This window comes from Dendropsophus ebraccatus, chromosome 1 (assembly GCF_027789765.1).
Source record: "Dendropsophus ebraccatus isolate aDenEbr1 chromosome 1, aDenEbr1.pat, whole genome shotgun sequence".
Lineage (NCBI taxonomy): Eukaryota > Metazoa > Chordata > Amphibia > Anura > Hylidae > Dendropsophus > Dendropsophus ebraccatus.
Window position 1 is genome coordinate 138,698,203 of NC_091454.1, and position 16,366 is coordinate 138,714,568.

The following is a 16,366-nucleotide window of genomic DNA, read 5'->3' on the forward strand; positions in this document are numbered from 1 at the left end:
AATACACAATCCACAAACCAATCAGTTGTTGAATACAGTTTATGCATTTGTATTTTGTATTTCAGTTGTTTATGGGTTGTCTCACTCCGATAGAACCTTATAAATAGTCTTAATAAAGCATTGCTGCAGCATAATTGAACATTAGAAGCTGGGTCCTTACAACAGTGACTGCTATTTGCAATAAGGCATGGAAGATTTGGGGATTGTAAGGATATGTACACACAAAGGGGGAGATTTATCAAAGGGTGTAAAATTTAGACTGGTGAAACTGGCCACAGCAACCAATCACAGCTCCTCTTTCCTTTCACCAGAGCTGAAAGCTGAGCAGTGATTGGTTGCTGTGGGCAGTTTGCACCAGTCTAAATTTTACACCCTTTGATAAATCTCCCCCAAAGTGTAAAAATTACGCTATGGAACTGTCACAAATCTGCAATGAAATCCACATATGTTACATGCAGAAATTACTGTGTATGTTGGTGTATATTTAGCAGTGGATTTCGTTTACTGCAATTAATGAAATATAGTGCATTTCCACAACAGATGGGACATTCTGTAGACCATAAAGCAACCAAAGATTATCAATGCTACCAAAATGTAAAATTTCTAGACTACAACAACAAATCCCAGCATTGCTGGAAAGCATACACCTCCTCTAGAGGGGCTGATTCAATAGAATGCCTCAGTTTATTTGTATTGATGAAGTGCATCTGTAAAAGCACCTTGTGCATTAAACTCCAACAATTAAGCTATTGTTTGTCACATGAAATTGATATAAAAATAAGGAACTTATTACCCAGTCAAAGCTAGTACAATTTCAGATGAAATAGTGGGCGAAGGAGCCATAATAACTAGTGGCTCTCCTAGCAGGACCAACTCCCACAACAACTGGAGGTTCATCAGAACAGACTGCAGGGCCCTAGGTAAACACAGAGAGGGCATTACATACAGAAGTAATACAAAATCCAAGATTAAACTCTAAATGTTAATGTGTTTTCCATTAGTCCCATTAGCAGTACATTAATGGGGTATTCCCACCCATGTGAACTCACAGGACAAGAGAAATGTTAATAAACAGAAAAAAAGGAAAAGTCCAGCGGATTATAAAAGCCGGCAGCCAACAGGGGGGAAATTGATTACAAGTACAGTGGTACCTTGGTTTAACAGTAACTTGGTTTAAGTGCGTTTTGGTTTAAGAGCTCACATTTTTTCAAAATTGTGACTTGGTTTAAGAGCATTGCTTTGGTTTAAGAGCTCCCCGTGCTGGCTGGGAGCGCGAGTGGGGGAGGGGCATGGCCTGCATAGCGGGGTCTACAGCACTGTACTCTGAACCAGGAAGTCTCCCTCACCTTCCAAATCATAGCATATCCACTTCAGGCTGGGGCATACATCAGGGGACAGGACTGTGGGGGTAATCTCTTCATAGCTGTAACCCCTCTCTCCCTGGACAGAGAGTGCTGCATGTATGTGCCCACATCTGCCCTGCTCATTCCTTCATGCTCCCTGCAGTCTGTCAACCCTTGTGTTTCCCATCCTCTCCATTGCTGTACAGTAACTTATAATATCACATATTCTGCTGTTTCTGAATGTTTGTTTCATCAGTTTTTCATGTTATTCAGAATAATAAATCATTATTTTTGGGGTGTGGAACCAATTGTCTTCATTTCTATGATTTCTTATGGGGAAATTTGCTTTGGTTTAAGAGTGGATTTGGATTACAAACACGGTCCCGGAACTAATTATGCTCGTAATCCAAGGCACCACTGTTCTAACTTACCTCTCCTTGTGCCCGTAGTGAAGGGCAGGACTAACCGCGGGACCCCCGCTGGGCTTTGGGATCTCCAGAGCTGACACATCACAACCCGGCTGATGGACTGGCTGCTTAGAGATAAGTTAGTACTTGTTATTTTCCCCCCTGCCCCTGCCGGTTTTTATAATCTGCCAGACTTCTTTAATCAAAGAGTCACTGTCTTTAAAAAATAACTTTTCATATGTTATCAGGCATGTCAAAAGTTAAAGATTGCAGTGGGTCTCACTGCTAAGACCCCCTCTGATCAGATTATATAGATGGGGAGAAAGCGCAGCAGCAGCAGCACACTACACTCCTCAGCCATATCTCCGTAACAGCTAATTACAACAATGTAAGGGCCATAATACACCAACAGATTTCTGACCACTTTATCTGATGGATTTTTTAAGGAATGGATTTGAAAAGAGGAGAAATCTCAATCTTTCCTTTATGACCTGTTCTCTGTTTATAGTCTGCTCCTGGCTTTGATTTCAAAGATCTGTCAGATAAAGTGGTCAGATATCTGTTGGTGTAATAGGCCTCTAAGTCTATGAGACTACAGTGTCAGAAATAGTGAGCAGTCAGGAGTTAGGAAGCAATCTAAGCAGGACAATATCTGGTAGAAAGGCGTTAAACAGCTCAAAAAAGAACCCTCTATGCTCAAGTGACTGCTAGGAGTAGAGCAGTCTCTAGGAGCATGTATCTTATAGGAACCTTCTCCAGAGGTTCTAAGGACTGTGAACAAAAACATTTCAGGACTAGATATAAGTGCCACTGTGTAACTTGTCTGGTAAGACTTGGCCGCAGACAAGAAATCACTCGTAAAATTTCACCTCCTGGACCTGTAGAAACGTTATTACACAAATAATATCCAAGATATCATCGGAATTAGCGGAAAGATGTAAACTAGTGAGAATGACCAACAAATGGACATGGCATCCACAAATGCAGGGTGGAGTTTGACCTGCAACACAAGGATAAGAAAAATACTCACTGGCCAATAGGGCTAGTTATCTTATTTATGTTCATCAAAACTTCTCTTGTCTTGTGAGCTTACATGGGAGAAAACACCCAATAACTGCACTGCTGGGGGACCTAAGGGAACAACCTCTCACTTGAACAGATAATAAGGGGTGTGTAAAGGCGATTATCGGCCGTATTTGGCCGATTATCAGCCATTATGGACGTTAATCGCTTTGTGAATTAAAAGGCAACGATCAGCTGACATGCACAAAGTTGGCTGATTGTTGTCTTTTAACATCTGTCAACATGTTGAAAGACGAAAGACAACAATCTGTGCAATAGGAGCGGCAGCAGACCGCTGCTATCTCCTATGGGCTGCCCGGACGATCCCCGCGCCCCCCACGCATTTACCCACTTGCTGTTGGCGTGTGTAATAGCGCGAGTAGGGAACAAGGAGCAAGCTTGCTCTCGGAGATTGCCCGGTGTAATAGGGGCATAAAGATATATTAAGGGTTGTATTACTTATCTATCAATTACACCTTTTACCTGAAAAGATCTAACTCATGAATGCTGGCGATGTGGCACGGAGGGTCAAGCCGATCCTGTGTATCAAAAAAATGAAAGTACATTCAGTGTATCTCAAATTAGACATCATGCAATACATAGCTTTGTTTCAGTATAAACTTTCTCTATTTTTGGGGAAAAGGTTTTTATCTAATGATGGAAGCAAATAGCTTTGTGTTAGAGAGCTGTTCCTAAATATATATTAATGGTAAATGTTTGCTAGGGCAGCATCTTAAATGATCCAACACAGTAGGTGGGACTAATATGTATTAAATGGTTTTATTAGGGTGCATTTACAGAGAGATTTATCTGACAAGGCGGGAGAAGGTGTGGCCTCCTCCTAGCCGGCGTAAATCATCGAGAAAATCTATGGCTGCTCCGGAGCAAGCATAGATTTTTGCACCTGTCTCAGGGTAGCCAGATTTACTAAGAGCCTTAGGGCCCTTTTACACAGAAAGATTATCTGACAGATTATCTGCCAAAGATTTGAAGCCAAAACCAGGAACAGACTATAAACAGAGACCAGGTCATAAAGGAAAGCCTGAGATTTCTCCTCTTTTCAAATCCAGTCCTGGCTTTGGCTTCAAATCTTTGGCAGATAATCTGTCAGATAATCTTTCTGTGTAAAAGGGCCCTTAGTAAATCCGTCTCAGTGCAGGTGGATGGGGATTTTCATTAGACCGGCCCTAAGTCTATTTCTGAAGTTTTCCTAATCAGTGCTGCAAAAATCCAAGGATTCTTTACTTTATCTTACTAATGTATATGAATGTATTTATCAGGTGTAGTTGTGTATACATGCAGAATAGAAGATGGATGACAGTGATCACATGATGTGTTATGACCACATGTGCAATATGGGAAAATAACCAAGTGCCTTAAAAAAATGCTGTTACCATCTGTAGAACACTTTCATTTGTTGCCCTGGTGAGCTCACCCTATAAAAGATATAGTATCGGCTACCAATTAAAACATACATACTACATACTCCTATGTGTGGATTGTATGTGAATATGTAATCCATACATTTTACTCAACATTTTTAGGACCCATTCTAATTTACTTATCGTCACTTTTTTTTGTAAATTGTTTTTATTATAAAGTTTTGCAAAGACGTGTGTAAAGCATTGCCAAGTACACACAACATAGCATTAGGACAACTTGCAGAAAATTAAAAAAAACCTGGCTATGAAATGCGTGCTTTTTTAAATCACAAATTCCCCATTTTTGCAATGTTATTTTCAGCCCCATAGCAAGTACAGATAAAGTGTTGCGCTGTTAAAAGCTGCATTGCAATACAGCACAAATTTGGTTTGCCATGAGGTTCCACACAAAAACAGATACACTATGTTTATGGGCTTCCTTAGAGATACTGAGGATTACCATAACCGCTGATACTAATTACAACATGTGCCTGGCAAAACAGATGAGTTCTTTTAGAGGGATTGTCCTGGTTTCTCCTATCTTCTGATTCCTGTGATATCATGTCAACACAGGAATTGCCTGTTCAGTCAGTAAATATTGTGGGACATTGTTGCAGCCACTGATTGGCTGAGCAGGCAGTTCCTGTGGAGATGTGACATCACAGGAACCGGGGCATAGAGAAGAGCAGAGAAGGATCCAGAGTGTGGAGGTTGCTGTCTTTCAATTTTTTTATTTTGCTCAGTCAACCTGCTTAGGTTCTGGTTACATAGCTTATGTAGCTTGCATAGCTTATGTATCACTCACCTTGGGGTGATCAGTAATAACGTTACTTTCCATTATATCAGTCTGGCTTGGAATTTTGACCTAAAAAATTATAAAGAAAAAGGCATGTGACTGCACTTTATCCACAGGATATGTCAATAATGTCTGAAAGATACAGGCCCAATTTTGGACCTGCTATAATCTTGACAACGGGGCTGTTTAACCCCATTTGGCCTGGTTGTCATAGGCAGAAGTGGCCGGGCGAAAAAAAAGCAGTATAGTAAAAAAAAAAAAGGAAGCTGGATCTCCTGTTGTAACGCTGCTCCACAAAAATCTCTGAGAAGCACATAAAATGAATGCACATAAAATAAATGCATGTTTTAATTGTGTATAAAAACACAGAAAAACATTAAAACAATAAAACCCAATCTATAGGGGATAAAAAAGGTTTCAGATAATGTGTTTCAGGACCCAACATCCCTTTATATCTATAGAAGATTGGTATAGTAAATGTATTTATAGGTGACTAAGTATTTAAAAAAGGGCGTTAAGACGACCGCTAGAGTGATGCAGTATAGTCTCAATGAAAAAGGACTGTGTATGTGCAATTATGCCTAAGGGACATAACTCATTTAATAGAGTATTAAATTGGTATAGGTGATACAATGAGTGAAAGAGAGAGTGATCGGAACATCGCTAACTGTAGCATCCCGAAAGCGATGTTATAAAAAAGGGGTCACAAGACCAAGCGATCCCAACAGGAAAAGAAAAGAGCAGAACTGGCTGTCCTGTGCTGTATTCTCAACTGAACAATGTATCTTCCTACAGTAGGTAGTCTCTCCTGAACAGGACACAGTATTCCAGATGTGGTCTCACTAGAGCTTTACACAGCGGGATCACAATTTCCCTCTTCCTACTGGATATACCTTTAGCTATGCAGCCAAGCATTCAGTTTGATTTCCCTACAGCCTGGTTGCATTGGTGACTCATTTTGACTCAGTCAGAAATCACTACCCCTAAATCCTTCTCTTCTGAAGTCTCCGATAACACAGAACTGCCAATACCACGTTAGTAAAGCAAAACATACACATCTAGGAACATCAATCCTATTGTATTTTGCATTACTGAGAAACAAGCAAAATTTACTTACCAAACCTTGTCCTATCACTGAACTATACAGCGATTAAATCCAAGCTTCAATAAATTATCCATCAGCTGTATAAGGAACTATATAACTCTGTGATAGACACATCTAGACCCATTGCCTGACTTTTTAGTAACTTTAAATGGGCAAGTTCCCCTAAAACATTAGTTTCCAATAAAAACAAGAATAAAACCTAACTCTTACAACTATAGGTAAAACCATGCCCAAACACATAATCATTTTGATAACCACCGTCTGAAAATTCTAAACAAGTGTAGCTATTGAAATTGTCATGTACTGCCGTATCCACATCAACATATTTATTTCCACCTTACTATTTTTTGTAATGCCAGTTTTTCTTTGTTATTTCTTTCTGTCCCTAAAATATCTGAGCTCCTCCCTCTATAACTTATTTGCCTATTTCCTTCCCTAAGATGCTTTAGCAGTAATGTTTTATACACCTCTCTATAAGATACACTTCCACTTCCTTTATACAAGACATATAAATCTTCTTTTGAACAATAAATTGATCAAATTTCAAACTGCATGAAACTTTCTGATTGTATAATAGTACAAGATACATGTGGGGTTATAGGTAGCCATTTAACTCAGTACCTGCAAGACAATTCCCATGATGGGTAATGACAATGAAAGTCCTGGCTCAGGAAACGGCCATCGATCAATCTGATTACAAACTGAAGCAAATGAAAATAATGTTATTATGCTATATTAATAATTAGTATAAGGTTAATAAGACATCCAGTTTACAATTTTTAGCCCAGCAAGTTATCATCACTGAAGAAAATGGATCTAGTCTTGCAAAAGAGTAGTTTTCAATGGATCTGATGTACAGTACAGAAGAAGGAGAACCAGATCGTATAGGTTCTTCTAATTCATTTCTCATTACCGGACTCCGCCTAGATAAAAACTGTCACTATGACATACAAAACATTTTTATATAGTTTATAGGTACTCCACATTTACTACAGTTTAAGACACTGAGAAACACCAACATACAGTACATATGTAAATGCAGGCTAGGGAAACACAGCATTAAAACTGCTCACAGTTTAAGGCTCCGTTCACACAGAGCAAAACTGGCAGAATTCTGCAGCAGAATGTTTCGCCAAGGAATCCTGCAAGCCTCCATGTTATAATGACAGTCTATGGGAGGCTTGCGCGCCTCCTCTTTCCGCGTCTCTCCGCACTGAAGAATGGACATGTCCATTCTTCAGCGCAGAGAGAGGAGGGGTACGAGCCTCCCATAGACTGTCTTTATAACATGGAGGCTCTTTATAACATGGAGTGTGAACGGAGCCTTATGGCAATCCTTGCACACATAGTAATGGTACCTGATGTGCCTTGGGCTACATCACCTCTCTCTGCTCCACTACCATGTCACTGTCACATCTCCAGGACACTTTGACCAGCTGAATAAAAGCATTTATTCATGTTTGGGACCCAAGGTCATAAACAATAAAGGTACCATTAGTCTGTGCGAGCATCAATATGAAACTGCTTACACAGGTTCACCTTTTACGTGAGAGTTACCCTTTAAATGTTTCACATTAGTGAAACAATTGGAACTCCCTCTATTAGCCAGCACAGCATTACACCATTTAAATGGACTATCTGGGGTTAACCCTTTGAGGACCAAGCCCAAAATGACCCAGTGGACTGCGACAATTTTCATTTTTGCATTTTCGTTTTTTCCTCCTCCCCTTTCATTTTTCTATCTACAGGGCCATATGAGGGCTTGTTTTTTTCAGGAATAGGTGTACTTTGTAATGGCATCTTTTATTCTACCATAACATGTATAATGGAACCCCAAAAATATGATTCATGAAAATTTAAACTGGTGGGGGGTTCCTGTGTCTACGTAATGCACTATATGGTAAAAGCGACATGATACCATTATTCTATAGGTCAGTCCGAACACAACCATATGCAGGTTTACACAGATTTTTTTTTTAAATTAAATCCTTTTATTGCAATTAGTTATTAATAAAATGGTCCTATTGTGACTCTTATAACTATTTTAGTTTTTCCCCTCACCTATGGGGTGTCATTTTTGCCCCATGATTTCTAATTTTTATTAATACCCTATCTGTGTAGATCGGACATCTTCATCACTTTTTATTAATTTTTTTTATATATCATGGTAACAAAAATTCTGCAATCCCAGCACTTTTTTCCCTCTTTTCGTTTACAATGTTCACCATTTGCGATGACGATTGTTATATATTAATAGATCGGACAATTACGCACGCTACGGCATATATATAATATAATAATATAATATAATAATATATAATATAATATAATAATAATATAATGTTTATTTATTTAATTATTCTATATGTTTTATTTATAAAATGGAATAGGGCGGTAATTTAAATTTTTATTGGAGGAGGGGCTTTAGGGTATTTTTTTTTAACTTTTTTTTTGTACACATTTTAGGTCCCCCTGTAGGAACTTTTACATGCAATCATCAGATTGCATTCACTGTACAATGCTATGGCATAGGCATAGCATTGATCAGTGTTATAGGCGCTCTGCTGATGGAGCCTGCCTGTGGCAGACTCAATCAGCAGAGCGACGATCAGACCGCACGGAGGAAGGTAAGAGACCTACGGCGGTCCGGCACAGTAATTGGGACCCCCGCACTGTGACCCGATCGGTAAGTGACAGGAGCTGCTCCTGTAACTTACACTTAAATACCGCAATCGCGCCAAGATCACAGCATTTAAGGGGTTAATTAAAGGCTGCAGCGTGATCACTGCAGCCTGTTATTAACGGTGAAGGCCCGGCTGCTAAACAGCTATGAAGCGCGTTCCACTCCGGAGTGCTCTTCATAGCTCCTTAGAGACCCAGGACATACAGTTACGGCCAGGGCTGTCTGGTGACAGACACCTATGACGTAACTGTACGTCCAGGGTCGTCTAGGGGTTTAAGGGGTTATGCGGCATTAGAAAATTATTTATACAATGCTGCCCTGTTGGAAAACATAATAAACATCTTACTGCTTATGCCCCTATTCCACGAGTCGTTTGGAGGAGCAAACGAGCGCTATTAGCGCTCGTTTGCTCCTCGTTCCCCGCTCGCTGCCACCGCTATTCAACGCGGCTGCAGCGAGCGGGTGAGTGCGGGAGGGGCTGCTCGGAGGATCGCTGATCGTCCGGGCAGCCCATAGGATATAGCAGCATCTGCTGCCGACGCTCCTATTCAACGGAGCGACGGCAGCAGATCGCTGCTATATCAGTCGCTTATTTTTCAACATGTTGAAAAACAAGCGACTGCAACGATCAGCCGACATGAACGATGTCGGCTGATCGTTGCACTCTATTCCACGGGATGAATATCGTTCGTAGCGGCCGATATCGGCCAAATACGAACGATATTGCTCCTTTAAACGACCCGTGGAATAGGGGCTTTACCCCTCTGAGCTCCCCTGGTGTCATATTACGGTGTTTCCATTGTCTCTGCTGATGCCTCTACTTCTGAAACAAACTCGTCTCGGGTGTGACAGCCGTCTTAAGGCCCTATTCCACAAAACGATTTTCGTCCGCATTTGGCCGATATCGGCCGCTACGGACGATAACCGTCCCGTGGAATAGAGTGCAATGATCAGCAGACATCGGCTGATCATTGCAGTCGCTTGTTTTTCAACATGTTGAAAAACAAGCGACTGATACAGCAACGATCTGCTGCCGTCGATCTGTTGAATAGGAGCATCGGCAGCAGACGCTGCTGTATGCTATGGGCTGCCCGGACGATCAGCGATCACCCGGGCAGCCCCCCCTCAGCTCTCCGCCGCCCCTCCCGCACTCACCCGCTCACTGCCGACACGTTGAATAGCGGCGGCAGCGAGGAGCACCTCTAGACGACCCGTGAAATAGGGTCTTTAGCCAATCACTGACTGAGATGGGACAGCACTGCAGTCAGTGATTGGTTCAGCGGGCTGTCACTCCTGAGATGAATCTGTCCCAGAAGTGGTGATGGCTGCAGTCAGTGGGGACAACCTGGAGATGCATCAGGACACAGGGGGAGCGTGGAGAGGCATAAGATGTTTATTATGTTTTGCAACAGAGTCTCTTTATATAAAATGCCGGGTAACGCCTATAAGTAGTTATAAAAGTTCTACAAAATGGTGATATATGCTTAAAGATATTTTAATACCTTGTGTTTTTGCTGCTTCCTTTTATCTCCTCATTATGGCAGCTAACACTGCTCACTATACACCAACACTTCCTGGTTCAGGGAGTGTCAACAGTTCCTGCTCCCTCCACTACTCCTCCTAGCAGTCTGCATCCCCACCTAACTCATCCCATTGGCAAGATGGATCTATCACTAGAAATATCATGCGCTGCACCTTTCAGACTTTAGGCTGTGTTCACACTCGTCGTTGTGTCTCTGCCCATAGGCTGCTTTATAACAATTCATGCAGTGTTAATGTCATATTAAAAGGAAAGAGTGTAATTTTACAGTGATCTGCATAACTGAGCTAAAAGTATTGCTTACAACTATTGTGAAAAAAAAAACTGTTTGGCAAGCTGTTGCAAGATTTTCTTGTGCAAACCCCTTGGGTTGTGCCAATCTATGCTGTGTGCACCAAGTGGGTAGGGGGAACAAAACCCTTCTTTTTTTTTAACGTACACAAAAATAAGGTCAGCTACATTTTTGTACATGTTAAGAAATAAAAACAGATGGGTTTTGATCCTTTTATTTGTAATGGAAGTGAATGGAAAAACGGATTAAAATGAGTTCACACAAATGTATCCATTCTTCATCCTTTTTTTGCAAAAACATATGAAAAAATGTATGAAAAAAAACATAGTGTGAACCCAGCCTAAAACAGAAGCAGATTGAGATAGCAATGGGCAGATGCTACAAGATGAGGCAGATACTTGTCAGTTAGCTCTGTGTTGCAATACATGCTGGGAGATGTAGTTTCCTGGCCGTCTCCATCTTGTATATAGACTGACTTTTAGAAAAACCTGTAACTCAGGAACGACAGCAACTAGCAAGACAGGAGATGGCTTAAAATACTCAGGGGGGGCTTAGTGAGTAAGCTAGTGATAAGCTAGGTTTGGGAGCATTTCATTTTTTAGCTTTTAGGTGGAACACCCCTTTAAAACTAGTTTATGAAATACCAGTCTTAGCAAATTCTGGCAGTCTGTTTAAATATGCAATCAGGTTTTTAAAGGTAAAGTGGCTAGATAAAAATATTTATCTGATGAGTGTTTCTACAAAGAGGTTATAGAAAAGAGACACATGAATTTATAAAATTCACCCCATAACCCCATAACATTTCTCTATTCACATTCTTACCAGCTTCAAGACAGGGCTCCAACTTATTAAAATATTCTGGTGCTATGAGTTGCAGGAGTGTGTGAAACAAGTTGTTGTAAGGTAAGCTGGAGAGAAGAACTAGAGACTGAAAGGAAGCAGACAAATATGTTTCAGGCAATTTGACAGGTACTTATTGCATGTAAGAAGCTGTTCATTACATAGAAATGGTATGCAATGCAAAACCAGATTCCCTAGTAGTATGGAATGGTTGAAAGAACTATGGACTTGCATAGCTGAAAAGATTATAATACTGTATTTGAAATATGTTGTAAATTTTGCTTTGCAAATAATCTTTTCTACTGTAAATACCCCTTATCCTACCCTTCTTTAATTTCTGTTGCAAGAGCAAACAGGGTCTGTGCAGCGGTTTCATCCATACAACTGCAAAGCTTACATGATGAGCCTGCAGAAGTAGTCACACAGTGTGCAGGTCAGCCCAAGTATGCCTACAGATTTATCCATAAACGTAGAAAAAAGATTCTAAACCTCTATAATACTCATGTCAGTTTTGTTAATGTCTGTTTGCCAATTAACATTATTGAAAAGATAACTACTCACCTTCTGAAAGTATCCTCTCTTCACAGAGCTGTCTCTCACCTGTCGGAAGTATACATACCCAAAGTAATGGGCAGTATCCCTCTGTAAGTCAAAATCAAACAAATTTTCAGCTCACCCTTTCTCAGCTGTTCTTATCTTTGTGCAGTTCTCCTGTTGGGAGCACGTGGAATAATAGAGCGGGCCGTGCTCCGTATTCAAATATAGTCAAAGATCGTGGATCCACAGCTCCATAAAAGTTATAGACTTTATTGAAGGTACATTAAAAACTTCACACAATTAAAAGTGCGCCGACGCGTTGCGGAGGCTCCCCTCCTTAATCATGGCTGAATCAAACAATACAATGAGAGATTTTATCTTGTGAAATGTACCTCCCCCAGTCAGACACTCCCACCTCCGTGGGTAGTGCTGGTGAGGAAACCACATGACTCACATAACAAGTGGCTAAAGGGAATGCAAAAAACATGAACACCCGAAAAAGTTAATGTATATAAAATAAATCTGTTTTAGGCTGGGTTCACACACTGTATACTTCAGGCAGTATTTGGTCCTCAAGTCAGGTCCTCATAGCAACCAAAACCAGGAGTGGATTGAAAACACAGAAAGGCTCTGTTCACACAATGTTGAAATTGAGTGGATGGCCGTCATATAACGGTAAATAACTGCCATTATTTCAATATAACAGCAAAAATTTGCCATTAAATGACGGCCATCCACTCAATTACAACATTATGTGAACAGAGCCTTTCTGTGTTTTCAATCCACTCCTGGTTTTGGTTGCTATACAGCCTCACAAATACAGCCTCAAATATACATAGTGTGAACCCAGCCTCAAGGTTCATGCCCATTGGGAATCTCGTTGCTAGGTTTAAAATCCAAAATGCTTCCCTTTTTCTGAGTAAATGTGTCCAATCCCCCCCCCTCCGGGGTTTATGCACCTTCTCAATAACACTAACCTTCAGGCCCTCTGTCTCTCCATTATGGGTCTCTAGAAAGTGTCTCGTAAGACCTGACATGGCTTTTTTCTTAATACCTATGTTTATCTGAGTACGGATATCCGAGAGGTGTTCACTAAAGCGAGTTTTAGCTTTTCTAATAGTTGATCCTATATATTGGACACTACACTTAGTGCATTCTGCTAGGTTTATCACATGCGCTGTGTCACAATTAGTGAAATTTTTTATTTTAAAAGTTCGACCCGTGTTGGATGATATGAACACATCCTGTTTATTAGCATAAGGGCATATAGGGCATCTGGATGTTGCACATTTATAGAAACCTACTGTTTTTAGCCAATTGGTTTGTAAACCGGCTAACTCATCAATATTTTTTAGTGTACTTGGGGACAACATATTACCTATAGTCACTCCTCTTCTTGCTACACATCGTACCCCTCTAGCTAGAACCCGTTCACACTGACTGTCTTGGAACAACATAGGTATATATTTGTTTATGATTTGTTGTATTTGTGAAAACTGAGGACTGAATGGTGTTGAAAAAGTAAGTGGAGTAGAGGTTTTCATATTGCTGTGATAATGTTTTTTATGTTGTTTATCTCTGTCCTGTAAGTGATATGTTCTATCCTTACTCTCTGCTATTTTCCTTGCCCTATTTATATAATATTCTGTATAGCCTCTCAATCTCAACCTATTTGTAAGGTCTATGACCGTTTGAGTGTAAGTCGCTTCGTCTGAACAGCTCTGACGAGCCCTGATAAATTCTCCTATTGGCAAGTTTTTTATCACATGAGTTGGGTGCTGACTCTGTGCGTGTAGGATCCCATTACTTGAGCATGGTTTCCTATATTGTTTGGTGATAATTTTATCCTCCTTTAATGTTAAAGTAATATCCAAAAAAGCTATTGTATTTTTGTTGTATTCATGTGTAAATCGTAAGTTTAGCCTATTACCATTTATATATTTTACAAAATTTTCTGCTTGTTCTTTGTCACCTGTCCACACTAGGAGGAGGTCATCCAGGTACCTGCCGTACCATTTAATAAATCCCTTGTAAGGATTGTTGGCACAGTACAAGATGACCTCCTCCCAGTACGACATGAATATGTTAGCTAGCGATGGTGAAAAAGCAGCACCCATAGGACAACCCTTTATCTGTAAAAAAAAATTGTTCCCCAAATTGGAAAAAATTGTGAGAAAGAAGAAAAAATGCAACATCCAAAATGTATTGACATAAAGACTCATCGTAGTTGCTATATTTATGTAAATGGTATGATAGTGCAGTCAATGCTGTATCGTGTGGGATTGATGGATAGAGAGCGATCACATCACAGGACAACCATGATGCGTCTTCAACTGGTGGTAATGTATTTAAATTAGCCAACAGGCTTTTGCTATCTCTTATATATCCTATGCCCCTCTTGGCTAACGGCTGTAATAAGTCATCTAGCCATGTACACAACCGTTCTTGTAGGGACCCGATACCTGATACAATTGGGCGTAGAGGGGGGGGGGAAGATTCCCTTATAGATTTTGGGTAGGGCGTGGAAAACCGGTATTCTAGGATACTCTGGCAATAGGTATTCCCGCTGTTTTTCAGTAAGAAAACCCCCCTCTACACCTGTATCAAGGATATCTGTAAGTTTTTTCGTCACTATTTTTGTGGGGTCAGAAGAAAGCGGCCGGTACGTGTTATGGTCCTGTAAAATAGTCATCACTTCCCTCACATACAGATCTCTATCTAAAACCACAATCGCACCTCCTTTATCGGATGGGCGTATTACCAAATGTGAATTAGCAGCTAGTTCTTTAAGCGCCTGTTTTTCCCCTCTAGTCAAATTATTTTTACTTTTATTATTATGTGCTTGGTTGGATAAAGCGGTAAGTTCCTCCTCAATTTTAGTTTGAAAAATATCCATAATGGGGACCCTAGAGTTAAGTGGATAGAAATTGGGATTAGGGATCCGTCTTATAGCTGTATCTTTAATTGTGTTACCCCCCATATTTCCATCCCCCTGTAGGTCCAACAATGTTTGTATAGAAACCTGTTCATCAAAAAATATATTTAATGGAATTTCATTTAAACCAATGTCATTCAGGGCTGCATTCACATTAGTATCCTGATTATATATATTTGAGTCCACCTCCTCATCCATGTTCAAAAAATGTCTCTTTACCGTGAGTAACCTCACAAATTTGTTAACATCCTGCAAGGTAGCATATAAATCAAATGTCTTAGTAGGCACAAAATTAAGACCTCTCGACAGTACCTTTAGTTGGTTCTCTGATAGAATACCTGCAGAGAGGTTATAGACATCGCTCGTCTCAGTTTTCGAGGTTATCTCCACCGACTCGTTGTGCGATCCCCTCGGCCGATGTTTCCGCACAGCGCATGTGATATACCTAGCAGAATGCACTAAGTGTAGTGTCCAATATATAGGATCAACTATTAGAAAAGCTAAAACTCGCTTTAGTGAACACCTCTCGGATATCCGTACTCAGATAAACATAGGTATTAAGAAAAAAGCCATGTCAGGTCTTACGAGACACTTTCTAGAGACCCATAATGGAGAGACAGAGGGCCTGAAGGTTAGTGTTATTGAGAAGGTGCATAAAACCCGGAGGGGGGGGATTGGACACATTTACTCAGAAAAAGGGAAGCTTTTTGGATTTTAAACCTAGCAACGAGATTCCCAATGGGCATGAACCTTAAAACAGATTTATTTTATATACATTAACTTTTTCGGGTGTTCATGTTTTTTGCATTCCCTTTAGCCACTTGTTATGTGAGTCATGTGGTTTCCTCACCAGCACTACCCACAGAGGTGGGAGTGTCTGACTGGGGGAGGTACATTTCACAAGATAAAATCTCTCATTGTATTGTTTGATTCAGCCATGATTAAGGAGGGGAGCCTCCGCAACGCGTCGGCGCACTTTTAATTGTGTGAAGTTTTTAATGTACCTTCAATAAAGTCTATAACTTTTATGGAGCTGTGGATCCACGATCTTTGACTATCCCTCTGTAAGGACGGCAGTAAACGGTATGTACGTTAACACATGGATAAGGTGAAGATGGCGTGTTAAATGAATAACATGGTTTTAGGATGTTTACTGTAGGTTAGACTATACCATTTACAATTACATCTAAACCATTCCTGCCATTTGTAATAACTTTTGATTAAAGATGAGTGAACCTGCCGAAAGCATGAACACAAAGATTGGAATTTAAATCAATTTGCCTGGAGAAGGTGAATGCAACCTGAGAACTGCCTGGAAAACATGGATGGGATACAGCCTATGGTCCATGGCTATATTCATATTTTTCGGACAGTCCTCGGGCTGCATCCACCTGCTCCAGGCAGC

The 16,366-nt window shown here is 40.4% G+C and overlaps 1 protein-coding gene across 4 annotated transcripts in view; it reads right to left on the minus strand.

Moving 5' to 3' along the window:
* The window catches only part of DENND6B (DENN domain containing 6B), a 52,304-nt gene that overhangs the window by 25,832 nt on the left and 10,106 nt on the right, over positions 1-16,366 (minus strand). For 3 of the 4 annotated variants that reach the window (XM_069979655.1, XM_069979645.1, XM_069979630.1), the window contains exons 5-11: positions 12,051-12,131; positions 11,472-11,577; positions 6,756-6,835; positions 5,039-5,098; positions 4,207-4,248; positions 3,296-3,351; positions 794-916 (exon numbers count right to left, since the gene is read on the minus strand). In XM_069979655.1, coding sequence (XP_069835756.1) covers positions 794-916; positions 3,296-3,351; positions 4,207-4,248; positions 5,039-5,098; positions 6,756-6,835; positions 11,472-11,577; positions 12,051-12,131 — 548 coding nt within the window. The remainder of the gene's footprint in view (positions 1-793; positions 917-3,295; positions 3,352-4,206; positions 4,249-5,038; positions 5,099-6,755; positions 6,836-11,471; positions 11,578-12,050; positions 12,132-16,366) is intronic. The other variant, XM_069979639.1, reaches the window with a different exon arrangement.